Source organism: Mustela lutreola, chromosome 11 (genome assembly GCF_030435805.1).
Source record: "Mustela lutreola isolate mMusLut2 chromosome 11, mMusLut2.pri, whole genome shotgun sequence".
NCBI classification, from domain to species: Eukaryota; Metazoa; Chordata; class Mammalia; order Carnivora; family Mustelidae; genus Mustela; species Mustela lutreola.
The window spans coordinates 299625-327241 of record NC_081300.1 but is presented as its reverse complement, the minus strand read 5'-3'; the positions used below and the strand labels follow the sequence as shown (position 1 = coordinate 327241).

General features: G+C 55.3%; 1 protein-coding gene across 5 annotated transcripts in view; it reads right to left on the bottom strand.

Annotated features, from left to right (window-relative positions):
- SLC66A2 (solute carrier family 66 member 2) overlaps positions 1-26416 on the bottom strand; it is a 46881-nt gene extending 20465 nt beyond the window's left edge. Inside the window, exons 1-4 of one of the 5 annotated variants that reach the window (XM_059138621.1) lie at positions 26273-26416; positions 25449-25782; positions 17771-17904; positions 10114-10161 (exon numbers count right to left, since the gene is read on the bottom strand). In XM_059138621.1, coding sequence (XP_058994604.1) covers positions 10114-10161; positions 17771-17904; positions 25449-25651 — 385 coding nt within the window. In that variant the 5' untranslated portion in view covers positions 25652-25782; positions 26273-26416. The remainder of the gene's footprint in view (positions 1-10113; positions 10162-17770; positions 17905-25448; positions 25783-26272) is intronic. The other 4 variants (XM_059138622.1, XM_059138618.1, XM_059138619.1 and 1 more) reach the window with 4 other exon arrangements.
- Positions 26417-27617: the final 1201 nt, after the last annotated feature.

The following is a 27617-nucleotide window of genomic DNA, read 5'->3' as shown; positions in this document are numbered from 1 at the left end:
CCCAAGCCATACACTGGGGGATACTGAGGCAGCACCATCGGCTGGATACAAGGCAGGGGGGGACAGCAGGACCCCCCTCCCCCAGCCCCCACCGGGCAGGGGGCAGCTGCCAGCAGCCACAGGGCTGAGGGAGTCGAGGGCCCGGAGGCTGCTGAGGTCTCAGGGTTCCACTGACTTGGTTTCACTCCTCATTGCTCTGTGCAGAGCTGCGAAGGCCAGCGTGCCTGCAAGGGGGCCTGGTCACCTCTCCGCACAGCCTTCGGGCCTCAAGGGACTGCAGAGGGCCTGGCCGGGCAGGGGGTGAGGCCGAGTCCAGTCCGAGCACTGCCCCAGCCGCTGCGGGGGTGGGGGGGGTGGCCGGCCCCCAGCTCTGCAGCCTGACCCCTAGGACAGTAGCAGCAGTCGGCCCCTAAAAGACCCTGTCCCCAGCCTCCCCTGAGGAGCAGGAGCCACAGAGACCCTGGCCCTCCCTGAGGTCGAGGACACCCTAGCCCTCACAGGTCACTTCCTGGCTGGCTTGACCTTATCAGGGCTACACCGAGGACCCCCTCAGTGATGGAACAGTTCCGTAACCCCCGGCGGTTTCTGCTCCTGCAATTTCCACCCAACTCCCGGACCTCGAAGCCCGCGAGCACCCCCGTGTGGCCCACTCCCGCCAGTTCGGGCAGAGTCCCGCCTGCCGGAAAGAGGCTGAGCAAGCAGGGCAGAGGGCAGGCTGTGTCCCTCCCCAGGGCCAAAACGACAACCAGACGTTGCTGGAGAAAGCGGGGTGAGTCCGGGCTCACCACATAGCCACGGGCTCCCCAGGTGCCCCGAGAAGCACGGAGAGTGCAGGGGTCCATAGCTGTTCCCGCCCGTCAGAAGCTGCTGGCCCGGGACACAGGCTCCTGGCCTCTGCCAGCTCTGCCCCCAGGTCCCCAGAAGCTGGGGAGGGGGGAAGGTGTGAACTTGAGGGCTGCCGTCCCATGGTCCACGACACACACAGTGCCCAGTGACGTGGGCGCAGCCAGGGCCGAGCTGTGGGACAAGCGGGGGCTGCCTCAGGACTGGGTCTGCTGGCTCTGTCCTACGGGACAGGACCCCCAGCTGCATGCAGCAGGCGGCTCCTGGTAAGGCCCGGCCACTCCCCAAGGACAAGGAGAAATGCAGGTACCGAGAGGGCCTGCCACAGCAGCCAGAGCAACGTCACCAAAGCTGAGCGCCCCTGGCCACTGTCACCCCTGCATACCAAAAGCCGAGCTCTCTCCTAGCCTCTGTCACCCCTGCAGCAGAAGCCAAGAACTCCCCTGGCCCCCGTCACCCCTGCTCCAGAAGCCAAGCACCCCCCAGGCCCTGTCACCCCTACACACCAGAAGCCAAGCTCCCCCTGACCTCCGTCACCAGCCACCGGAAACTGCCTGTCCCAATGGGCCAGGGCCCACAAAGCCTCATGCCGCATATAGCCTGGGGCTCCCGCCGCACAGCTTCTGCCCAGGAGTGGGGGCCGGGCATGGCAGCAAGCCTAGCATCGAATGGTCAGCCCCAGTCCCCAGAGGCTCAGATGCTCCCACAGGCGAGGGTCCCCACGGGAAAAGACGGGGGGGGGGGGTGCACAGCCTGGGCCTGTGATGACAGCCTACCCATCAGGGGGCCCAGCCTGCCTCTTGCTGTTGTGTGGCTTCCTGCACAACGACGCGGCCTCCCTGGGCCTGTCCCCACATCTGTAAAATGGAGAAATCTCCGTACACTCCACACGGGCCACGTGAAAATTAACCAACTTCTCATAAAAGACTTAAAACAGCGTCTGGCACATACAGAGCGCTCAGTGTCCGCTACGTCGACAATAAAGTCTCCTGCATGAAATCCTCGTGGCCAGAGGACCACGTCATGTCTTCCCCGCCCACGCGGGGGCAGACACACCCACGCAGCTCCAGGGTGAGTCCCCCTGTGCTGCTTCCTAACGAGTCCCCCCTTCCTGAGCCCAGCAGCGGACCCGCACCATCTGGGAACCCGACTCAGCAGAACTTGGGGACTAGCCCGGTCCCAGCCCATGCCCAGCCAGGGGGTCTCATCTGCAAAAGCACTCCCTTCCCCAGGGGCAGGGTCCACGCTGCGGGGGCAGAGGCTGCCCCAGACACACCCGGGTCGTTCTGAGGTGACAGGCTGCAAGGAAGCGCCCCCAGAATCGTGGCAGGTCGCAGGGACTCCCCGGCAACCCAAGCAGACACGGGTCAGTCGCTGAGTGAGGCAGGAAGCCATGAATCCCTGCCCTTATCATCAAACATGGGGATGCATGGAAGTTTGAGGAGGAGTGGGATCTTCACGAGCATTCAGGTGTCCCCCAGAAATAGGTACAAATCACAGAGAGAGGCGTGGGAGCCGGAGCAACAGCCAGGAACGGTGCCACGCGGTCCCTGAGGAGGGAGAGCACAGGCACCAAGAGACAAGCGGCCCCAGGGCCTCAGTACCCCCGAGGAGCCTCCAGGAACCCCCAGGACCACCCAGAGCCCCCCATGACCCTCCAGGAACCCCAGGATCCCCAGGACAAAGGTCTGGAACTGACCCCTGCGAGCACAGGCCAGGAGCATGGGACGGCTGAGCACACGGGCTCTGGGGACCCGTCCCTGCACCGGCGAGCGCACGCTGAGGTTGGTGGGCTGGTCTGAGCGGAACCTCAGGGTGGCCCACAGACGCTGGAATCCTGCTTCCCAGAGCCAGCCCTGGAGTGTCCGGGGTCACCAGGCAGCAAGTCAGACACTTCCTCGCAAACAGCTAAGAAAAAGCGGTGCACTCCTACCCTAACTTTGTGGCCTTTCAAAAAAATGCAAGTGTTTAGAAATCAAGTCTTCATGAAAACAAAGCCACCCTCACTCCTTCCTTCGACACCCTGGATCAGACTAACACGCAGCTCTGGTCACACGCCCCCGCCCAGGCACGACTGCTCATCGGTGTGACTGCTGAGTGCCCGCTCAGTCTGGGGACACCGTCCCGATCTCTGACCCCATGTCCCTGGGCTCACACTCTGACAAGGAAGATGAGGTGCCAGGCCCCATGGGGGAGCATGTGCTGTCACCAGAGGGGTCACCAGAGGAAGCCTGGGGTGGGCGGCCTGCAAGGCTCCTGATGGGGGGGAGGGGCTGGTCAGGAGGCAGCTGGCTCTCCAAGGTGGGGTACAGCCACTCTGCCCAACCCTCCAAGCCCACCCCGGCTTTAACTCTGCCTGACAGGGACGCAGCGGGTTAGCAAAGGGCTGCGCAATCCAGCTGCAGGACTACAGAACTGTGCGCCGCGGGGCTCGCCGCAGTGACCCACCTTCCCTGCCCACTCACGCACCACCCTTGCCGGGCAGGTCTGCCGACCGGCAGGCCACCACTGTGAGGGGGTGATCGGGGGACCCAAAGGTCCCAGAGCGCCTCCCCCCTCCCCCGGAGCATAGTATGACTAACCAGTGAGCAGGAACACCGGCCCTTGTTCAAAAACGCTGTCCTGGGGGGTCCCACCATGCCCCCGAGGCTGACCCCCAGCAGATGGGCTGGCCTCCGGCACGCCTGAATTGCAGGACCCTTCCCTCTTACTCTGTTGGCTTGCGAGGACTCTGTGCTGACAACTCGTGCTCAGTGGGGCTCCCTGCACTGGGCGATGGGAGGGCCCCGGCTGAGAGGCCCGCACCGGCCTGCACGGCAGGCTGCTGGCTCAGGCCCGCGGAGCCGCAGGCGGTGCTCGAGGTCCCCGTGCTGGACGCAGCAGGAAGAGCAGCAGACAGACTGGGAAACGCAGCTTCTCCCCAAATCAAAACAGCACTTCGGTTTGAGTTTTAAGGCTGCTTCTAAAACCTTACCGGAGGACATGACCTTCTGTTCAGGTGAACATCCTGCCCTATCCTCCATGGAAGAGAAAACCAACCATGAACGAACAGGTGCACCTTCAGGCAGCTCTAAGCAAAACCAGAAAAGCTCCTGTTCTCCCAGCCTGAAACCTCTGCGACGCGACGGCGGTCGCTCTCCCCAGCAAGACAGCGCAGTGTGTGCACCCCGTGAAGGGTCCTAACATCTGTTTAATAGAAGAACGTCTGAGACTCGGCCCGCGGCCCCCACCGCTCCAGGGGGGCGGCCGCTACATGCCCCAGCCCCGCAGTGCCGCGGGTTCTCCAGGGGCAGCAGCTGCCAGCACTTCCCAGCCCTCAGCTGACTGCTGCAGGCAAGCACACAGAGCCCCCAGGGTGCTGCTCCCCACACACTCAGCGACAGAGGCTGCAGGGAATACCGTCCCCTCCCAACCTGCTCCTGGGACTGAGGTCCCACGCTGGGAGGGCCGAACTGTCCCCTCGGTCCCACACTCAGAAGAGCAGGGGCGTCACCCCAGAGAAGCTGGTGCTGCCCCAGCCCCCAGCTGCAGAGCAGGGGTTCCGAGGTCTGTCTCACAGATGGGGCGCACAGGAACAGACCGGTCTGTCACTCTCCCTAAAGGGAGGAACAGGAGCAGGAGCAAGCCTAAGGCCTGACGAAAGCAGTGGGGACCTTGGTAGAGGAGCAACTGGGAGCTGACAGCTCAGCACGGCAGCTCCTGAACCAGCAGACCTGCTCCGCGTGCATCAGACTAAAACAGCCCTCCTGGGGCACAGCAGCCTTGGAGACTGCCCTCGAGATCCCCGCCTGATGAGTCACTCATGCCCCCCGGGTCTTACCCACCCAATAGAGCCATTGACCCGCCCGGCTGCCGATCTGCTAGCCATGGGCAGAGGTGCACAGGGGCGTGTGATTCCGACGGGGGCCGGCCACTCAGAAGCTCAACAGGGGAACCCAGGAGGGTCAAGGACAGCTAGACCCACAGCCCTGCCTGGGGGAAGACAGGTTCAGAGATGGCACCAGACGAGCCCACTGGCACGACACATCAGCAAACAAGCCTCCCCACCAACATGGGGGCGGGGGGATCCAGGAGTGAGTCGCTACAGTATTTTACAATACACAGCTTTCAACAAAATGTTTGAGAAATGCAAAGAAATGGGAAAGTGGCCCATATGCAGAAGAAACTTAAGAGGAAACAAAACTCTTTTTGAAGGGGCACAGCCACTGGACTGAGCAGAAACAAACAGTCTTTAAACTTTAAAACAGTCACTCTAAGTATTTCAAAGAACCAAAGAAAATCATAAAGTAAAGGAGAGCATGACAGTGTCTCATCATACAGAAAATCAGTGCAGGGCACGTGGGCGGCTCAGTAGGTTAAGCATCTGCCTTCAGCTCAGGTTATGATCCCAGGGTCCTGGGATCCAGCGCCTTGAATCGGGCACCCCCGCTCGGCGGGAAGCCTGCCCCTCCCCACCCCGCTTGTGTTCCCTCGACCACCCTCTCTCTGTCTGTCAAATAAATAAATAAAATCTTTAAAAAAAAAAAAAGAAAGAAAAGCAGTACAAGATAGAAATTATAAAAAAGAACCAAATGGAAATTCAGAAATTGAAAGTACAATAACTGAAATAAAAATTTCACTACAGAAGCTTAACACTGTATATTTCTTTAAAGATTTTATTTATTTGACAGACAGAGAGAGAGAGAGCGCATGCAGGGGAAGTAGCAGCGGGAGAAGCAGGCTTCCCGCTGAGCAGGAGCCAGATGTGGGGCTCGGTCCCAGGACCCCCGTGCTCGGTGGGGGGTCTGCTTCTCCCTCTGGGCATGCTCCTGCTTGTGCGCTCTCACTTGCTCCCTCTCTCAAGTAAATAAATAAAATCTTTTTTAAAAAATAAAAGATCACCAAAACAATTAACATACTAGGAACATCTGCTTAATCCAGAAGCAAGCAGTAAGGAAGGAGAAGACATGCAGGGAAACGGAGAACATCAGGTACAAGTCCAAAACATCAAAATAACATTCAGCATGAATGGATTAAATAACACAAATCAAAGGGCATAATTGCCAGAATGAATTTTTTCTAAGTTCCACTATATGCTGTCTACGGGAAACACACTTCAGATTCAAAGAAACAAGTAAGTTTAAAGTAAAAGAATCAAGGGGTGCCAATGGGGGGCTCAGCGGGTTAAGCCTCTGCCTTTAGCTCGGGTCATGACCTCAGGGTCCTGGGACGGAGCCCCGAGTCAAGCCCCTGCTCAGCGAGGCGCCTGCTTCCCCCTCTGGCCCTCCCTCTGCCCCTCCCTCTGGCCCTCACCCCGCTCATGTATGATGTCTCCTCCCTCTCTCCCTAATAAACAAATAAAATCTTTTTTTAAAAAAAAGTGAAATAAGGGAAAATATTTTATCAAACAACAGCAACCACAGGAGGTCTGCAGTAGCTACACTAAGATCAGAAGAAAGAGACGTGAAAACAAAACAAAAAAGACTAGAAATAGGGGGACAATTTATAATCAAGGGCCAATCCATCAGTCAGGTAAAAGTATAAACATATAAACAAACACAGACACGCCCAACAACAGTCCTCCAAAACAGAAGAGGCAAACCCGACAGAAGTGAAGAAGAAAACCAAATAATTAAAAAATAGTGGAAGATTTCAATATACACTCTCGGTCATGGGTGTGACGACCAGAAAGGGCGAAGGAAAGACTTGAGCTCTACGAAACGGACAGTCTCTCTCCACTTCCACCCAGCAAAGGGTGTCGTGCATGTGGGACATTTCCAGGACAGACCTTCTGTGACCCCATGAAACCAACCTCAGCTTAAAATGACTGGAATGATATAAGGTATATTCTCTAACTACATGGATTCAGTTAGAAATCAGTTACAGATGAAAATCTGTGGAAAATACGTGCAAATGACACAACATATATAAATAAAAAAACGGGTCAAAGAAGTAATCTCAAAGGAAGTTAAAAAGTATTTAAGACCAATGAAAATGGAAACTCCACAGGCCAAAACTTTCAGGGTTCACTGAAAGCATTTATTAGAAGTTGTTTATGATTATACATGCTATACTAAAAAAGAAAAAAGGATCTCAAATTAATAATCTAACCTTCCACTCTTAGGAAACTAGACAAAGCAAACTAAACCCAAAGCCATAAGCAGGAGAGAAGGAAATACTAGAATCAAAATAAGCACAGGAGAGAATAGAAACACAACAGAGAAAATCAACAAAACCAAAATTTGGTTCTTTGGGGGGGGAAATCAATAAAACTGACAAACCTTTAGCTAGAACAACCAAAAGAGAGAGAGAGAAGGGAACTCACACTATTCAAGTCAAGGACGAAAGAGAAACCACCTGCCCAGAAACAAAAATAAGACAAAAGTACACATCAGCAGATTAGACTCAGTGGACACATTCCAAGCAAGTAAGAAAAGTAATTGAGTAACTAAGTAAAAGTTACTAAGAAAAGTAACTAAGTAAGTAAAAGTCACTAAGAAAAGTAGCTCAGGAAGAAGCAGAAAGTCTGAAGAGACTTGTAAGAAGAGACTGACCTGGTAATTTTAAAACTTTCCACAAAGGCCCAGGGCCAGAAAACCTCACAGGATAATTCTACCCCACAGTGAAAGAATCAATAAGCTTGTGATGAGAAGTACACAAGCCCCAGAGACGGAGAGCACCGGGGGGTGAACACAGACGAGTACTGTGGCCATGACACCTGCTGAGGTAACACGGAATTATTCTAACCACTAAGAAGATTTTAACTATGTAATATGATAATCACCACTATGATGGCAATCATATTACAATATATAAATGCATCAAAGGGAAATGATGTGCACCTTAAATTTCCACAATGCTGTATGTCAAATGTATTTCAGTTAAAAAACAAAAAACCTCCCATAAAGGAACATAGCCAATAAGCTCCGTGACATTGGCCTTGGTGATGAGTTTTTGGACCTAACTCCAAAAGCAAAGGAAAAAAAACAAAAATAAATAAGTGGGACCACATCAAACTAAAAAGCTTCTGAACAGCAAAGAAAACCACCAAAGCTCACAAGTGACTATTTTAATCAAAGAGACAACAGAGCTGGGACGCCTGGTGGCTCAGTTGGTTAAGCGTCTGCTTTCGGCTCCGGTCATAATTCCAGGGCCCCGGGATCGAGCGCCGCATGGAGCTCCTTGCTCAGCAAGGAAGCCTGCTGCTCTGCTTGCTTGTGTTCTCTCTCTCTCTGTCAAATAAATGAATAAATCTTTAAAAAGAAAAAAAAAAAGGACAACAGAGAGCAAGCGTCGGCGAGGATGTGGAGGAAAAGGACCTCTCGCGCACCGTTGGTGGGAATGCAAACTGGTGCGGCCGCGGTGCAAAACAGCACGGAGGGTCCTTTAAAAATTAAAAGTAGAATTACCACATGACCCAGCAATTCCACTACTGGGTATTTATCCAAAGAAAACAAAACCACTAATTCAAAAAGATATATGCACCCCTATGTTTACAGGGGCATTATTTACCATAGCTAAGATCTGGAAGCAGCCCAAGAGTCCGCCCACTGATGAATGGACAGAGAACATGTGGTGTATATATACAGTGGAATTATTATTCAGCACAAAAAAGAAAAAAGTCCTGTCATTGGCAACAACACGGATGGACCCTGAGGGCATTATGCTAAGTGAAATAAGTCAGAGAGAAAAACACAAGTACTGTATGATCACTTATATGTGGAATCTAAGGAAACAATGACTGATGTTAAGTAGACTTACTACATACTCAAACCAGATGTTATATGTCAATTATACCTCAATAAATCATTTTTTAATTAATAAGGAATTGATACCAATCCTTCACGAACTTGAAATAGAAAAGGAAAGGGGTGCCTGGGTGGCCCAGTGGGTTGAGCCTCTGCCTTCAGCTCAGGTCATGATCTCAGGGTCCTGGGATCGAGTCCTGCATCGGGCTCTTACTCAACAAGGAGCCTGCTTCCTCCTCTCTCTCTGCCTGCCTCTCTGCCTACTTGTGATCTCTCTCTGTGTCCAATAAATAAATAAAATCTTAAAAAAAGAAATAGAAAAGGAGGGAAACTTAGAAGACCAGTACTATCCTGATACTAAAACCAAAGTCATCACAGGAATTTTAAGTATCTACCTTCAGCTCAGGTCATGGTCTCAGGGTCCTGGGATTGAGTCCCACACCGGGCTCTCTGCTCGGCCAGGGAGCCTGCTTCCCCCACCACCGCCTGCCTCTCTGCCTACCTGTGATCTCTGTCAAATACATAAATAAATAATCTTAAAAAAAAAAAAAATTAGCAAACAGAATCCAGCAATTTATAAAAAGGATTACACATCACAATCAGATGGGGTTTATCCCAAGAATGCTATGTTGGTTCAACATACAAAAATCAATCAATGTAGAATAAAGGACAAAACCACATGATCATCTCAAAAGACACAGAAAAGCATTACACAAACTTCAACATCGTTTCATGATTTAAAAAAAAAAAAAAAAAAAAAAAAAAAAACCAACAACCACTCACCAAACTCAGAACAGAAAGGTTCTTGCTTCATCTACATGAGGCATCTGTGTAAACTGTGCAACTTCATCGGGCTCAATGGCGACAGAATGCCTTCTCATTGAGACCAGGCACAAGACAAGCATACCCAGGCCCACCATTCCTAGCCATTCCTAATTCTAGAGTAATTAGGCAAGAAAAAGTGAAAGCATTCAGATTGGAAAGGAAAAAGTAAAACTACCTCTACTTGCTGATGACATAATCTTACAAGGGAAAAACCCTAAAAAATGTACTAGAAAGCTATTAGAACTAAAGAATGAGACCAGCAAAGCTGCAGGATACAAGATTAATATGTGAAAACCAATTTTATTTCTACAACATAGCAATGAACAATCCAAAATGAAATTAAGAAAACAATTCCATGTACCACAGCATCCAAAAGAATAGAACACTTTGTAACAAATTTAACAAAAGCATTCCAAAACACTTTGTAACAAATTTAACAAAAGCATTCCAAAACTTGTACTCTGATCATCTGCTCCCCCCCAACACACACACACACACACACACACACACACACACACACACTGGACAGGTTTCTAGGAACTAGTTCATGCTTAAAAATAGCAGGCTATGGGTTGGTTAGTCGCTGGAGACACGGCCGCCTTAGTAAAACGAATCACACACAGAGCAGCAGGACAGTGAGGGCTGAGCTGGGACAGAGCTGCACAGAATGAATGAAGCAGAGGGTGCAGGGGGCCGCCTTGTGCGGTGTGGTACGTACCCAGATATGACCGCCTGGGGGGAACCTTGATTTCTTCATCCTTATTATCTGCAGCGACATTGAAAGAAAGAGAACAGAGAGGAGGAAGCACAGAAACAGACTGGTTTGAACACTGGTCGCAGCCCCGGCTCCCAGCCCTCTTGGCATTCTTTACAAACAAAAACAAAAACAAAAGACACTGGAACAGAAGGACAGATCTTGGCTTCTGTGTTTTAGGAAATTTACTTCCTGAACTATTCTACCCCCAACCTACCCTCTTCCTGTAGAAGTGCCTGGAGCAGGAGGAGGAAATCTTGGCCGAAAAAATCAAAGTCACCATATTTTCACTTAATTTGTAAGGTCGGAGGTGCCATAAAGGCCATTGCATGGCTGCTGGGCTGAGAGAAAGAGAAAGCAGATGCTACTTCTATTTTCCCCTAAAAACTCATCTCCATGCGAGCTTTGACGGCTCTTGTCCCAGGGTCACACCCTTCAGAAAGGGTCACACCCTGCAGAAAGCTGTTTTCGGAGCACGCTAACAAAATGCCCGCTGGGAATGGGGAGCCAGTTCAACCTGCGAACCTGACAAACGTGTGGCCCAGAGACAATGCGGCGTCCGGCCCGCCGGGGAGGGACTTGAGGCGTCGGGGCAGCTGCACCTGACGTAGCACGAGATGACTCCATGCTGGGGGAACCTGCTCCTCCGGCAGCCCAGCCCCACCGCAGACCCCCCAACACGGTGCTGCTGGACGACATGAACACACAGCACGAGTCCCTGCACAGTGGAGCCCAGGACAGAGTGTGAAAGACGGAGGGAAGAGTCACTGGGCCCAGTTCCCTGTCCCCTGCCCGAAGTAATGAGGCTCCGTGCGTGGGGACAGCAGATGCCCACAGGTCCTGCTTACAAGGAGCGGCCGCACAGCGCACATGAGGGCTCCTGCCAGCAGCACCGCCACACGCCTCACCTCCGCACCCACTCCCTCCCAGCTCCTGCCCTTGAACACAGCTTCGTGATTCTGTTTCTCTCCTGAGACCGATTTCACCACTCACTGACACCTCCTCAAGGATCAGGTTCCAACGTGCAAGGGGACGAAGGGGACACAGGGCACACTGCTCGCGTTGCTGCGGGCAGGCCGGACCCCCACACACCATCTGCCCTCTCGACTCGGGCCACATCATGCCCAGCGGACAAGCAGAGCTCGAAAGCACGCCAGGGAGCAGGGCGGGGCCAGGGGCAGGCCCAGGAGTGAGAGAACATGGCCCATCGGGTCTCTGGGCAGCACCACGGGGGAAGGAAAAGCAGCAGCTGGTAGGGAGTCATGGGTCAGGGCGGGGAGACTCACCCCAAGGACAGAGTCAAGCCACCCAAGGTTTCCTGTCTACAAAGCAGAGAAGCATCCCTGCAGAGGACAGACTGGAGGTGAGCCAGTCCTGAAGCTGAGAGCCCAGGTAGGGATCCACGGTCCATGCTGCCCACGTGGCCCAGGCCTCCCAGCGACGCACCCACAGTGACGTCAGGGCCTCACCGCTCCCCGCTGGATGCACCCCTGGGCTCCTGGGGACCGTGACCACTCCAGGCCACAGAGACGATGCTGCATGGGCCCCAAGACCAGATGACAAGAGAGACACAGCTCCCACCCAGTTCTCTCCCAGACCCACCCCCTGAAGCCTGGCTGCCATGTCCAAGCGCAGGCCACGTGAGGAGGCCACGTGACCACGTCCCAGCAGACTCCCCAGTAGAAGCTGAGAGGACAGGAGGGACGGATGGAGGGACACAGAGCGCGAAGGACCCGAGCCACAGAGACTCCAGCCGGAGCTCAGACTGGAGAAGTGGCCGTCCTGAGCGCCAGAGGACAGCCAGGGGATGGCTGGCGGGAAGGTTGGGAGTGGCCAGGAGCCAGGGCGCATGCGGTTTCCAGGGGCTTCAGGTCCCTGTCGTGGTGTGGGAGCCACTGCGGTAGGCGCGTGGAGAGACCAGTTGGGAGGAGCAGAGCGTGGGGGCCGTGGCGGGCAGGGGTTCCATGGACAGGACGACCCAGAGACCAGGGCACCAGGGGGGTCCAAGCAAAATGGAGATGCGACAGACATCAGTTAGGGCTGTAGGCAGGAGAGACACAGGACATGTGACCCGTGTCCAAGGAGAACACCGATTAACCCTCAGAAATGCAGAACAGCAGGCGCCTGGATGGCTCAGTGGGTTAAGCCGCTGCCTTCAGCTCAGGTCATGATCTCAGGGTCCTGGGATCGAGCCCCACATCGGGCTCTCTGCTCAGCGGAGAGCCTGCTTCCCTCTCTCTCTCTCTGCCTGCCTCTCCATCTACTTGTGATTTTTCTCTGTCAAATAAATAAATAAAATCTTTAAAAAAAAAAAAAAAAGAAAAGCAGAACAGCTCATAGACAAACACCTTCCAGGGGCTTGGGGGGGGGGTCCTCAGCTTTCATTCTCAGGATGGTATGTGACCCTCCCCCACCCACTTCCCCAATTCCATCCTGGAGCTTGGAGTGCCGAGATCTGGGGCCAAGTCAGATGAAGGCGACCACCTGACCTTGAGCCAGAGATGAGGTTCTTTCTTCAGTAAAAGGGAACCAAGAAGCCAGCAGTGTGTGCCCATCCCTAAGGAGACACTCTTCCCAGCGACTCGGAAAAAGGTCATCGACGGTAAGAACGTATCATCCTGGGACCCCCAAGAAAACAACGTTCCAGGAGGCTCCTTACGGAGAGCACCTCCAGCACAGGGAAGCAAGTCCGGCCAGTCTCTCGCTCCTGGGTCCTCGAGAAGTCGGCGAAAGACACGAGACAAGACGGAAGCTCAGCAGAGTCGGCGACAGGTCTCACCTCACCATCTGCCACAGAACCTCCCACCCACTGAGAAAGCCAAACCACCCCCAGTCCCATAGCTGTCCCAGGACCAGAGTGCAGCCTCCAAATGCCCCCGGGTCCAAGGGACACTCGTCCGTGCCAGAAGGTCAGGAGCCAGCCGCAGAGGCTCCCAGTGGCAGACGGGAGTCAATGGGGCCTTCACCAGATGTAATAAAAGGCAATCCAGAGAAACACATCAAATAGGGGATTTGAAGCCCATACACTCAGAGCAGAAAAACAACGTGATCACTGTTTCCAGATGTAAGGGAAGCAATTCTGAAAACCGGCAAATAAAGAGAAAGAAGAGAAGTAATGACCTGCCTTTCATTTATAAATTATACCACTGGATAACTAAACAGCATTTACAGGGGCAGCTTTTCTTCAGAGAAGCCCTCCAGCTAACAGGTGAGCAGAGACGGACAGAACATCAGCGTTCTGCAGCCTCGTGGCCCACGGGTCAGGCACCGGGCACCCACCACCACTGACCACTCATCTCCACCACTGACCCCGCCACCACTGACCTCCAACAAGAGATAAGCCAACAATACATGCGTCCTTGTAGAAGAACACAACAGTCGGCAAAAAACAGAACCAAACCTAGATCTGACCGACCCCTAGACCCAAAGATCTCTTTCCAGTGTCCTTCCACACAGCATGCCAGAGACAAGAAGATGTGATCAACCACCACGGGTGTGGCCAGCAGAAGCCAGGCTGGGACCAGGTCCGTGCACCTCCAGGTCCCCTGCGGCAGCAGGAACCTCGTCTTCGCGCAGATGTGGCTTAGCTCTCGACTCTGCATTCCCTGCACACTCCTGGGCTGTCAGCCCCCGGCAGAGCCTGGGGTCGCACCACCCAGCAACCCGCAGACCAGGCCACCTGCTGTAATGGCACACAGGCCACACGGAAGGACAGGAGGGAGGGAGAGCCTGCAGATGAGACAGACAACCAGCAGGCGCCTGGGCAGCCCCGCGGGGTAAGCGTCTGACTTCGGCTCACGTCATGATCCTGGGGTTGTGGGATCAAGCCCCACGTTGGGCTCCCTGGTCCGCGGGGAGCCTATTTCCCCCTCTGCTGCTTAAACATTCTAACAAACCAAAACAATCTCAAAAAAAAAGAAAGAAAGACCATCAGCTGATCGCAGTGTGCAGCCTGTAACCTGACCCCGGCTCGAGGAGCTAAATCGGCCCAAAATGAGGAAGTGACGAGGCAGCTAGAAACTTGCACGGCAATTGTGTCCTAGATAATTAAGGAACTCATGTTTTATGGCTGATAATGGCATGACAGTATTTTTTTAAAGTCCTTCTCTTTCAGAGATACATTGTGAACTATTCACAAACAGGGTATGTCAGGAATGGCCTTCAGAAACTACAGGTGGGCGATGAGAACAGGCCTCGGGGAGCAGCCAGAGGTGGGCACGACCACACCTCTCCCCGAGTCTGTAGACGTCTCACGTTCTCCAAATAAAGATTTCTTCCTGAAACACATGCGTCTGGCCGCCCTTGGACGCCGAAGCCACCTCCAGGACCCACACCCCAGCCCAACCAGAGTCTGAACAAGGGCACAGAAGGAACCCCCAGTGGAAGGAGACATTTTTAAAAATTTGAGCCTCTCTGAAATACTTCCAATTTTGTGATAGGAGACGAACTGCAGAAGTGTCCCCAGAGTTCACAGATGTCACCTCTGGGGGGCTGGATGGAAAGCTACTGGCTTTCACTTCATACTCCTCTCTCCTCCCCCAAAATGTCGACTACGAGCATGTAAGCTCCTTCTAATCAGACAGGAAATTATATATTTAATTGTGTAAGTAACCTGCTTTTTTCTTTTGATTCCATTTCTTTCTTTAATCTTAACTTCCAACATGAACCAGTACCTTCAAAATTAAAAACCTCTATAAAACATTTAAGTTGTTATTTGTTTAGGCTTTCTATCCTTTGAGAATGCTGAAACAGGGCTATTAAAGATTTCCTTCCCTAAATACTTGAGGTGTGCAAGGCCAGCCCCCTCAGGCAACCCCAACGCCCCAGCAGAAAACTGGCAGGACGTGGGGGCCGCCTGCCTTCCACGGGGAGGCCCCTGGCACTTTCGTCAAGGGACTCGGCGCTTCCAGCCCGAACTAGCCGGTGTTTCTGTCACCCACCTTCCCACTTCCGGCAGAGGACAGGAGTGCATAGGAAACACAAAAATCCGTCAATCTCATTGGATTCAGAATTAGCGATGGACCTCACTAACCCTCAAACACATCCTGCCGTGTTCTCCCATGTGGAGTCTGGGGACGGGCTCTGCATCTGAGGCTGTCTGCGCCCCCACCTGCCCTCGAGGAGCGCAGGGCTCATGAGATGCGTCCGTCCTCTGCGTCCGTCCTCTGCCGGAGGAGGCCAGCCAGCCAGGGACAGGCCCGGGGAGGGGGCGCTGTTCCGAGGGGCAAGGTCAAAGCCCACCGCAGCGTGAGGTTGGGGGAGGGGCAGAGGGAGAAGCAGACCCCCACAGAGCAGGGAGCCTGCTGCAGGCTGGATCCCAGGCTGGATCTCAGGCCCCGGGGATCATGACCTCAGCCGAAGGCAGACGACCCCAGGGGTCCCTCTGTCCTTTCTCTGTGACTTACCTGCATCTTTGAATCTAAAGCGTGTTTCCTGCAAACAGCATATAGCAGAACTTATAAAAAATTCATTTAGCAATTATACCCTTTGATTTGGGTTGTTTAATTCATTCCAAGTCGTCATTCTGACGTGCTTGGGTTTGTGTCTGCTGTTCTCCTTTTCTGTTCTCTGGGTCCCTGAGGCTGAGCTCCCCATGTCCCTGCCCTGCCAGTTTCCCAGGTTCTTCCTGCTCCTGCCCCTCCCCCGTGGCCAGGGCCAGAACCACTTCTTCCTCAAGGCCCTCCTGGCCATGTCCTCTCTCCTCATCTACTCTAAGGGCCTCTGCCGACATCAGGCCCGCCCAGGAAGTCCAGGGCAACCCCCGGGGAGGCCTCAGCACTCATCACCCCTGCAGCCCCCACACCAGCTGACACGGCCCCTCCCAGGCTCCCAGGAGTGGACGTGCGTGGGCTCCGTTCATCGGCTCATCCCAGAGAGGCCTCTTGTGAAAGTTCACACTGCAGCTCTATCCCTGGAAATTGGGATTCACTGCTTTAATTCGGTCCGTTCTAACCAACCAGAATTAAAGACAGTCCTTGTGGAAGAATTTACACAAACACCAGCAGTCAAGACAGAACGAGAGAGAACTGTGGCGCCAAAGGGCTGTGGGAAGAGACCCCACTCCCCACTCCCGAGGTCTGCCCCTGCACTCAGCCGCACCTGTGCCTCGGGCCACCTGCCGGTGACCGCAGGAAGCAAGACAGCAGGTGCGGGCAGCCAACAGCCTGTCTTTCAAGCAGGGCACAGACGGGTGACTCCAGGACTGCTCCATGGCCTGGAGGCCCACGCCCCTGCTGTATCTGGCCCCTTACTCAGCACAGCCTTACTCTATTTCCAACAAGATCATGAAATCTGGTCTCACGTTTCAGAGTGAGGCATAGGAACACTGAGCAACTGTGGGCCCCAAGCGCCTTCTGCCTTTCGTCCTTCCCTGGGGGAGCGGAAACACTACTGACCAACTCCCGCCCTCCCCCCACAGGGTGGGCGCAGACTCTGGGCCACACTGAAGGCGAGGTTTGCAGATCAGGAGCAGGGGAGGGGCGGGTGCCGAACCCGGGCCAGCCCCTCACCCGCTAAGGGCGGGGGGCTGGAGAAGCCCTGCTCTTAGGCAGGACCCACAGTACAACGAGCACATCCTCAGCTGTGAACAGTGAGAACCGAGAACAGATTGCAGAGAAGTTCATGGGGGAGAGAGAACAAAGCCACAACAGAAGCAGACCGTGGGGGCCACTTGAGTGACACGAACCGGTCTGGCCGCCCATCAGCGCTGGAGGGTGACCTATTTAAAGACTGAAACTGGCAAACCTTCATCTCTAAAAACAGAAGCTACCAGGGGAAAGAATTTGCTTCGATGGAGAGAAAGTAACCATCAGGACAAACACAGGAGCAAGACCTCAAGTCCCCAGGAGCCAAACAGTCCCGCAAAAAAGCTCCACGAAGCAACAGCGGAGATGAAACACACGCTTCAGACACAGTCAAATGAGAGCTGTCTTCCGTCTCATAACTGGAAGAAAACCAGAAGTAAAGCATTGACAACACTCCCGTATGTTCACACACAGAACATCAGCCCAGAAGGAGCTTTTTCAAAGGAAAAGGCAAAAAGAAGTATTTTCTATTTTCTGAGCCACAAAGTCACGAAGCAGTGTGGGCTGAGCGTGTCATTCGTCCTGCCCGATGCACAGACCCCGTGGGCCCACTCCAGGTGACCCCCTACCGGCCCCACAGAAGCAGGATGTCGGGTGAATGGTTACCAGGTACGAGAGGAAGCTCCCGGTGTTAGCACCGAACCGCAGCTACACGGTCACTGAACGGGCATGTGGGAGGCGCCGGCCCCACACGGTGAGAAAACCATCGTCGGGCAAATCCCCCTCTGAACCGACCGTGCCAGAGAAGATAACTGAAACGTACGTCCTAGCCCAATCAGAACCCTCAGGTAAACAGCCACGGTGCAGAGGAACACGCCAAGACTACTTTGGAGCTTGCGCACCTTCCAGGGAAGAAACGACCCCATGTTAAGGGAACATGCGGCACACGGGACACACGGACGCCAGGCACTCGCCACTGTGCCCTGGGTGAACCGAGCACGGCTCCGGAGCGGCCCCTGCCTCTCCTGCGCACATGGGGTGAGTTCTGCTTGTTGACCGAGCACTTTGTTCCCAAAGCCGCAGATCAGATCACCAACCTGCAAAGAAACGGCGTTTTACGTTCAGCTCATTTGTGACGCGGACTTCGGTGCAGAGCTTCAACATCAGTAACATGGTCAAGATCATGACTACGCTCTGCCAGAGAAGCGGCGACTCAAAGTGCCTTCCAAACCTGGGGAGGGAAAGAGACCATGGCGTCAGGAGGGCCCCCGGGGCACCAGGGGCCTCACCGCCTCTCCCTGCCCGGGCCCCTGCCACGGCCCCCCTGGCCACCTCGGGAGCAGCCCCAGACGGACTCGCACATGCGTCACAGCCGCGGGCCCGAACGCCTGGGCCTCCAGGCTCCGCGGGGAGACACAGCAGGGTGAGCAGGGGCTAGGAGCACTCGGGGACGGCAGGACCAGGGACCACGACGCCCCCTCTGCAGGGGCACCTCTCAGAACGACAGGCAGGGCTGCCACGCTCCCCTCCCCGGGACCCGCAGTGAGGGTGGATGGGCTTCCCAGGTTCCCGCACCACACAGCCAGACGTCCCGCAGACAGAGGCCCCAGCCACCCACGAAGCCCAATTTCTAGACCACCTGATTCCCTGGGAAGACTCACACCAGAGTCCAGGAATGACAGGAAGTCCTGCCTCCTGCCTGGGCCGAGCAGGGTCAGTAGGCCAGAGCAGTGATGGACCAGGGAACCCCCCGTCCCTCCCACCAGAGAAGAGGAGGAGGCAGCTGAGGGCACAACCTCCCACTCCTGACCTGAGGCCCTGACTCCCCCCGCCCAGGCCTCGCCACCTGCTGTCCCTCTCCCTCCTCGCCCGGGCCTCGCCGCCCACTCTCCTCTAACCCCCCAGCCTGCCCGGCTCTCGTGCCCTTTCTGCCGAGGTCCTCCTGGTGGTGAAGTGTCACCAAGTGAGCCATAAGGTCCTGGAGGTGAGACCCTCGATCTAGTGACCAGCACGCATTGGGCGCCTCAGCAGATCCCAAACCCCAGGGGCGGAGAACAGCAGCGCCGCCCTCCGTGCGCCAGCTCAGGGGTCTCTGCCGTGGCCACAAGGATCAGTGTTGACCCAGGCCCATCTCTAAGGCCAGGCCTGGACAGGGCACCCCTTGAAGCCCCAACCCCAATTCTAGCCCAGCTATCGGGGAGCAGGAATCCCACTAGGTCTGGCTGCATCATGACCTGAGGGCAGCTCCCAAACTTGAACTGCTGTCAACGCTTTGAGTCAAGAGACCCTGCAAGGCAGCCTGACTTCCCAGCTGGTCGTGAAAAGAAGATGCAGAGAGAACCGCCCTCCCCTCCCCACCACCCTCTCCCTCACTCTGGCCTAAGCCAACACCGTGCTTCCTGCAGAGAGGGACGGTCACCGAGAGCTGACCACTGACGCCTGGCAGGGGTGCCCCCACGACACAGAGCTAGGTCAGAGCTCCCGGCAGGGCATGGGCCTGGGTTCCCCCACACCTGCCAACACCAAACCAATGAGAAATCAAGGCAAAAGCTCAGCTCTGGGTTTGTCGTGAAGACCAAGATTAGCTCTCCTGGCCGAGGAGCACACGTCTGAGGTGTGTGCCTACACAGCAAGAAAATCTCCCTACACGGTCAAGAAAACATGATGCTTCTTCGCACAGAGACACTGACTTTGGCCCCTGCTCCAGCGCAAGTCAGCTTCTCCAAGACCGAGTCGTGGGCACGCACCGCCCTGCCGGCGTCCTAGCCAACCCGCGCACCTCTCCAGAGGAGACGCCTCTGCCCAGGGTCTGCCCTGCCAGCGTGAGTTGGCCCAGCAGCGGAGAGCAGGCCACCGGGAGCGGGCTGCACCCAGGCCACCAGCCCGCAGGAGGTCCAGCCACCAGGAACAGCCAGATAGTCCCTGGGAACGGGAACCATGACACCAGTGCCAGTATCGGCATTCTGCACAGTTTCGGAGGTTAAGGCCTGGCCCGTGTCCTCGGAGCAAAGGACAGAGCAGTCTGTGGTCACAAAGCCTCAGGCCCACACCCCTTGGGCCTCAGAAGAACCAGGACACAGATAGGACAACTCCATCACCACGAGATTTCTCCTGCCTCCCCAGGAAATGTCACCTGCGCTCACAGAGGATCCTGCTGCTTCGTCTGGACCCCTCCTTCAGGAGAGGAGCTGAAATGCTAAATGGTCAGAGCAAGAAAGGGCCGATGGGCCCTGGAGCTTTGGAAGCCAGTAACACAGACCGGGGGAGCCCACAGACTCCACCCCAGGCTGGTTCCACAGCCTTCGCACCTGGACCCACCACCTCTGGGCCTTGTCTCTTCCGTGAAAGGCAGCTATTACCCTGAAGGCCATTAAGGACATTTCTAGTCCTTTCTAGGAACTGGATCCCACTGGTTACCCAGCTGATCCCAGAGGTCAACTCCTCTCTAGGTGAAGATCAGACAAGGGGACAGCAAAAGTTCAATGTCTGCCTAAGGAGACAGGAAATGCTTCCTTCCTGAGCAGGCGGGAAGAACCCCAGTACAGCAGGGTATTCTGGGGCCCCTTGCACCAAGCTAACTGCCAGTTGTGAGGCTGAAGATGTGCAATTCTGGCCATTATGTGAGAAAGAACACTTTTATTTTTTAAATTCTCAACAGAAACAACGACTAGAAAAACTGTGGGGCAAAGAAATCAAGGTTTGCACTTCCCCTTAAACCCTACACCGAAACCTGAATCCAGATGAATTCAGTATTTACAATAAAAACAAGACCATCTAAAGCCAAGTGAGAGGGAGCAGAGATGAATATATAACTGATTTTGGAAAGACAGGCTAAGCAAGATACAGATTTCAAAAAGCACAACTTTCGACAAGCTATATACAAAAGACAAAGTAAATCTGAAATGAGGATCAATATCATTAGTAACTTTTAGAGGCCAATTCAAATAGAAAGATACCATTTGTTACTTATCATATTGGTTAAGCTTTTTCTTCCTTTAAAGCTAAGAACTAACTAAACTGACAGAGATGTCAACACTTTGTCCTCTCCTGCCTGAGAATGTGTGCTGGCACAACTTCTTCTTAGGGCAGATGATGGGTCAGCCCCCCGGATGAGTGAAGGGCGTGCTGCTCAGATAAGCTACTCTGAAGGGTTTGTCTTTCCCCCTAGGAAGATACGCACTGCAGGCGAGGCGATGTTTCACCAAGTCTGAGCAAAAGTTTCTACACGGGACACCTTCTCATGTCTTCCAAGTAACAGGAAATCAGTAGAAAGAAGTTGTCTGTCTCCTACCCTGTGTCACACTGACTGCTACACCCTTAGCTGAATGTTACTGAGTGCCCAGCAGGGCCGTATCTCTGATACAATGCGGTGCAGGACTCTGGTATGACACCTGCTGCGTCTCTGATACAATGTTACTGTATCTAATGTGGTCACAACACTCCCTGTATCTCTGATAAAATGTTACCGTATGCAATAGAGTCTTACTCCATCTCTGACAGGGTGTTGCCCCCTCTCTAGTGTTTCCTTATTTCTGATACAATGTCACTGCATCTCTGATACAATGTTATTAAACATCTAACACATCACTGCCTCTGTTACAGTGTTTTCACCCAATAGGAATGGAGCTTGAGAACCAGCTCTGTGAATGCAGAAGGCTCCGGCTGGAAGGTCCTGCGATACCAGCCCTGCACCCTGGCCTCCTGCGCCTTGTTCTGCCTTTCTCTACAAAATCACAAGTCTGCAAACATCAGTCATGAGGCATCATTTAGCTCTTCGCCTGGTGTCTCCTGACGCCACTCTTCTGAGTCAAAATACTATCCATAAGCATTTCATAGAATATAATCTGCTGAATACTAGTTCTGCGAAAGGATGATAAGAATTGTAAGAAATAAAAGTGCTAGAGGGGGCACCTGGGTGGCTCAGTCCATTAAGCATCTGCCTTTGGCTCAGGTCATGATCTCGGGGTCCTGGGACTGAGTCCCACATCAGAGGGGGAACTCAGCTTGGAGGGAGTCTGCTTCTCTCTCCCCCTCTGCACTCATGCTCTCTCTCAAATTCTTAAAAATAATAATAATTTGGGCGCCTGGGTGGCTCAGTGGGTTGAGCCGCTGCCTTCGGCTCGGGTCATGATCTCAGGGTCCTGGGATCGAGTCCCGCATCGGGCTCTCTGCTCAGCAGGGAGCCTGCTTCCCTTCCTCTCTCTCTGCCTGCCTCTCCATCTGCTTGTGATTTCTCTCTGTCAAATAAATAAATAAAATCTTTAAAAAAAAAAAATAAAGTGCAAAAAAGAAAATTAAAAATCAAAAAAAAAAAAAAATAATAATAATTTAAAATTTAAAAAAAAAAAGAAGAAAGGAAGACAAACCCTTCAGACTGGCTTATCTGAGCAGCATGCCTTCACTCATGGGGGGGTGGGGGGGCTGACCCATCATCTGCCCTAAGAAGAAGTTGTGCCACAAGTTTTAGAAAACCCAGCATTGGGGCACATGAGTGGTTCAGCGGGTTAAAGCCTCTGCCTTCGGCTCAGGTCATGATCTCAGGGTCCTGGGATCGAGCCCCGCATCCGGCTCTCTGCTCAGCGGGGAGCCTGCTTCCTCCTCTCTCTCTCTGCCTACTTGTGATCTCTCTCTCTCACTGTCAAATAAATAAATAAAATCTTCTAAAAAATAAGTTTAAAATAGAAAAAGAAGACCCACGGTTTACCCAGCTCTGTCCCCCTCTGCCGCACAACTGCGAGCCACTCCCAACCCTCACACCACAAATCCGCAGGGGTCTTCCCAGACCAGAGTTCCGAGGACTGTGGTCTCAGCCGGCTTTGGGAAACACACTCTTCAGTTCTAAGTCCAGCCCTGGTCTAGCATAGACACAGCTTCCGTCTCACCTGGAGCCTGCCACAACCCATGTTGTGTACAAGGTACACCCCACACAGCACTTCTGCTAACATGCAAACCCATGGCATCTGGACCAGGGTCTGGAATGCAGAAAACCAAAACCTGCTAACCCATGGGCTGCTGCTAACCCATGAAGGATGGTAGACCCAGGAGTGAGGGCTTCAGAGGCTCCAGAGAAGACATAAAAGGAGGATGTGCACCCTCTCCGAGGAGTGGGGCCCAGAACTTGGTGGGCAGAGAAGTCCACATGACTCCAAGTCCTGGACAGAGCTCAGCCCATCTGCCGGGCTTCACTGTGAACGCAAGGACTGTTCTGCGTGAAATGCAGGAAAAGCACACCCCTGAGCCAGAGACACTCTGGAGGAGGGACCAGTGCCCTTGGCCAGCCCTCCTGCCACCCTGCACACTGCTGCAATCTCCTGTAATGTGGGCTGAGGGCAGCCCTGTGTGTTCACAGGTCGCCACAGAACGGCTCCAGTGACCCGGGGCAGCGCAGGGTGCTGACTCTGGGAAAGGACCAGTTGGATGGATAGAAATAGACTTGCCAGTGGATGAAGTTTAGAAGCCCACAGTTTAGAAGTCCACACTTGAGAAGCCCAGTGCCCCATTAGGAGAGCTCCAGATTCTGCTTCCCAAAGTCTCAGGCCCTAGAGTGGGGACAGGACTCCCAGCCCAAATGCCAGTTAAACCCAGAATCCCTGAGACTTGGCATTCAAGAAATTAGTGTAATTACTGACTTCTCCAAACCAGCTATTTGGATGTACATTAGCTACTCTATCCTCTTTTTGCAACTGTGAAGGAGAAGCATACTAGGAAGAGATCTCTTGACTGATCTTTTTCCCCCATAAGGCAAGCCAATGTCAGGCACCTCCCCCCAGTGCAAGAGAAAACTTGTTCCACAACCTCAGCCTGGGAGACCCCTGAATGACCCTCCAGTGCACTCGGGATTAACAATGGTGTCAGATACAATTATATTTCAGGAACTGCTTCTGTTCAACCTCAGACTTGATTAAAGCCCCCCCCCCTTTTTAAAAGATTTTATTTATTTATTTGACAGACAGAGATCACAAGGAGGCAGAGAGGCAGACAGAGAGAGAGAGGAGGAAGCAGGCTCCCTGCTGAGCAGAGAGCCGGATGTGGGGCTCGATCCCAGGACCCTGAGATCATGACCTGAGCTGAAGGGAGAGGTTTTAACCCACTGAGCCACCAAGGCGCCCCCTAAAGCCATCTTAGAAAAAGCCACATGTCACTGTGAAGCGAGTGATCTCTGCCCCCAGCCGAAGGAAAAGGAGAAATCTTGAAAACATGCGTTTTCAACTTGAGAAACAAGTAAGCACCCATGAGCCCTCCTCCTTCCAAAGTAGCTCCTAAACAGAGACACACCGGGGGATGTGACAAATTCTCCCTGGAGGGGCTGACTTACTGGCTCACCTTTTAAAAGCCCCAGACAAGGGCAAAACTAACACACAGTGAAAATAAATCAAAGGTAGCCTGGGGCCTGGCACCACTGGATGGCCCCATCCTGGATGGAACACAGAGGAGAGAGCAAACCTCTGGCTCAGAAAACTCCTCTCCGGGTTGTGATGATGATGGGAAGGGGATGTTGTCAAAACTCGTCGAACTGTGAACTTACGATGGGCAGTTTTATTGACCTCCGTAAAGCTGACTTAAAAATGAATTAGCAAGGGGCGCCTGGGTGGCTCAGTCAGTTAAGTGGTTGCCTTCAGCTCAGGCCATGATCCCAGGGTCCTGGTATCGAGCCCCACGTCAGGCTCCCTGCTCAGCCGAGAGCCTGCTTTCCCTTCTCCCTCTGCTGTCCTCTCTGCCTACTTGTGTTCTGTCAAATAAATAAAATCTTAAAAAAAAAAAAAAGAATTAGCAAACAATGTGGTTAGTCCCTTACCAAGAAGCCAACAGGAGGAACCAGAAGCAGAGGTCCGGACACCAGTTGCCTGGAACCCTTGTCCTACCTCTGCCCTCAGCCGACCTCCTCCTGAGCAGGCTTAGCAACCTGTCTCACTATATGCGCAGACAAACAAGAAGAAAGTTCCAGACCTCTTCCATCTTAGAACGGGGCTGAAATGGGGCACCTGGGTGGCTCTGTCTGTTAAGCACCTGACTGCACTCAGGTCATGAGATCAAGCCCCGTATCCGGCTCTGCGCCGGTCACGCAGTCTGCTCGATATTCTCCTGTCCCTCTGCCTCTTCTCCAACTGCCCCCTCTTCCTCTCTTAAGAAAAAAAAGGCGGTCATAAGACACCATTTCATTTCCTCTAAAAATGCCCCCTCCCAGACATGCCTGGCTTTAGCAACTATTAAAATGAACTACAGACTTCCTCACCAGAATGCAATCGACAGTAAGAGCAAGCGGCCTGCGACTGGCAAAGAAAACAGTCTCAAGTAGCAGCCAGAAAGTTGCCTTTCCTATCAGAACGGAACAAAGCTGTACACACCAGACAAGGCTGAGGGGGCGGCCCTCCCGGCACCAGCCCCTGAGCTCTTTCCTGCCCGGCTCTGATGGCCCCTCCTGAGGGGCCCGGTGGTCAGCCGTATGCCCTTCCCACAGCTCGTCACTTCTGGTTAGTCTTAACTTCTTCGTTCCTCTTTCGTCTCCCCTGCCCCCATGCAATCCTGGGGAAGGGACCGAGTGCAAGGACCTCGCCCGGCACCCAGTCGTCTGCGGGAAAGTCTCTCCCCAGGTATGAGTGCCATGAAACAAAGACGTAGCCCGAGAGTCTCCACTCCGATCCCCCGTGTTTCCTGGGAAATGATCGCATGCAACTGGCCAGTTCCTGCCGCCACCCCCACCCCACCCCACTCCGGAACCCCGAAAAAAGAAAGCCACCTTCCTGGAAGCACCCCCGTAGAAAGCCCCCAACTTACCAGAAGAGGATCCGTAAAATATTAGCCACCAGGAGCACCAGACACACGTAGGTCGAGAAGCCCTCAGCGTTCTGAGTCCTCCGGATGTCCCTGTACTGGGGGATATACGGCACGACCCCTCCGAAGACCATGGCCCCGGCCGCCCCCCAGGAAACCAGCCGGTGCAAGGGGACCAACAGCCAGTCCAAGCCTTCCGCTTCCATCCCGAGCACCTGCGGCCCGCCGACGGACGTCCGCCTGGCCCGGGCCCGCTGCTCTCGCGGGCTCCCGGGTCGCGCGCTGCCGGTCACCCCCACCTCGCCGCTGCTGCCAGGCGACCCTCCGCCATCGGAGCCTGGCGGGAGAGAAGAGCCGAGAACTCCGAGCCAGGGCGCCGCGGGGGCTCACGGCCGGGGCACCCCCCGCCGACACCGGGGCCGCGGAGCCCTCCGCGCGCGAGCCGACCCCGCGCGGGGACGGAGGCGCCGGGCGCACGGCGGGGCCCGCGGGGCCGGGGGTGGGGGGGCGGCTCGGCCGGGGCGGGGCGGGGCGGGGCGGGGCGGGGCGGGGCGGGGCGGGGCGCGCTCAGGCCGGGGCGAGCACGCCGAGGCCGGGGCGAGCGCGCTCGGAGGAAGGGAGGCCGGCGGCTCCGGGGCGGGACGCGCGGCCGGGCGGGGACGGGGGCGGGGACGGGGGCGGGGGCCGCGCGCTCGGTCCGGGGGGCTCCGTCCCGCGACCCGCCGCCCCCGCCGATCCCCGAGCTGCGACCCCGGGGCGGGCGGCCCTCGCGCTGCCTCCGCGTCCGCGTCCACGCGCGGCCTGCGGACCCGGAGCCCGATCCTCACCCGCGGCGGCCGCGCCCGCGCCGGCCCCGCCCGGTCTGTCCCGCGTCCTCCGTCCGTCTGTCCGTCCCGGTGCCGCAGCCCCGCCTCCTCGTGACGTCACAATGCAGGAGCCCCGCCCGCCCGGGCGCCGGGCCAAGCGGCGCTGGGTCCTAGAGCGCACCGCACAGCCGGGGAGGGGTCGGACGTCGGGGGCGCGGGGGCGCCGTTGCTCCGCGCGCACGCCGGGGCTGGGGTCAGGAAGCACCTCCCCGGCGAGGCCGCGCCTCCGGAGCCCGGGACCCACGTGGGCGCGTCCGCACCTGCGCCGGGGCAAGGGGCCCTGTGGACGCGGCGCGCCCCCGAGAGCGGAGCACCCGCGCCTGCCTCCGGCCGCGGTCTGCGCGAGGCCCGGAGCCCTCCTCCCCTGGGGGCCCCCTCTCGTGGGGACGGGGGCGGCGTCTGCGGCCCGCAGGTCGTGCCTGAGCGCCCCCAGGAGACCCCCGCGGTCCTTCCACGGCCGCGTATTCTGACGCGTTGGGGGGCTCCCCTTCCCGACGGGCAGGCCGAGCCCGGAGCAGCAGGTGTCAGAGGCTAACCTGGTCTCCGGTGAGGCTGAGGGGGCGGCCCTTCTGGGGAACCAGGCCCAGGATGTCGCTTAGGGCGGGAGCCGGGGCTGCCTGCGGCAGCGTCTCTTGCTGTAACTTGCTAAGTGCTCCGGGCTTCATCTGAGGCACACTGTTCTCGAGGGGAACTCACGGGGTTCCCGCCGACATAAAGAAACAGGAATTCCAGAGTTCCCTGACCAAGGGGAGCCCCGGGGGCCTCGGGAAGGTGCCTCGGACAAAGATGCTGGGGGGCTGGGCGTTAATGAAGCCCACGGCCGGTGGGATGGAGGGGCACTGAGGACACTTGTGAGAAGTCGGCAGCCCCGCGTGCCCAGCACCCTTGCAGGTGGGACTCGGGGTGGAGAAGACCAGCCGCAGGGCCCCAGGACTCTGTCCACAGCGCAGCTCCCCCCACGCTCCTATCTCCACAGACCTGAAACACCCCAAAAGGGAACGTGGCCGTGGGGCCACACACCTGGCTGGCCAGCATCCCGCTCCAAGGTGTGGCCCGCCCTCCTTCCTGCCAGGCAGGTCTCAGAGAAATCATGGAATAGCTCCAGCCTCCCTGACACTAAGGCCCAGACAAGTCTGGTGCACTGAGCAGGAAAAACAGAGGCTGGTTCTCAGTTCCCTCCCATCTCCGAGGCTGATGTTAGGGATCTCTGAGTCGTGGCTACTCAAGAGTATCCCCAGGAAACAAGCATCAGGAGTGTGCAGAGGGGAGAGAAAAACACACAACCACAACCACGGACAAGGCTGCT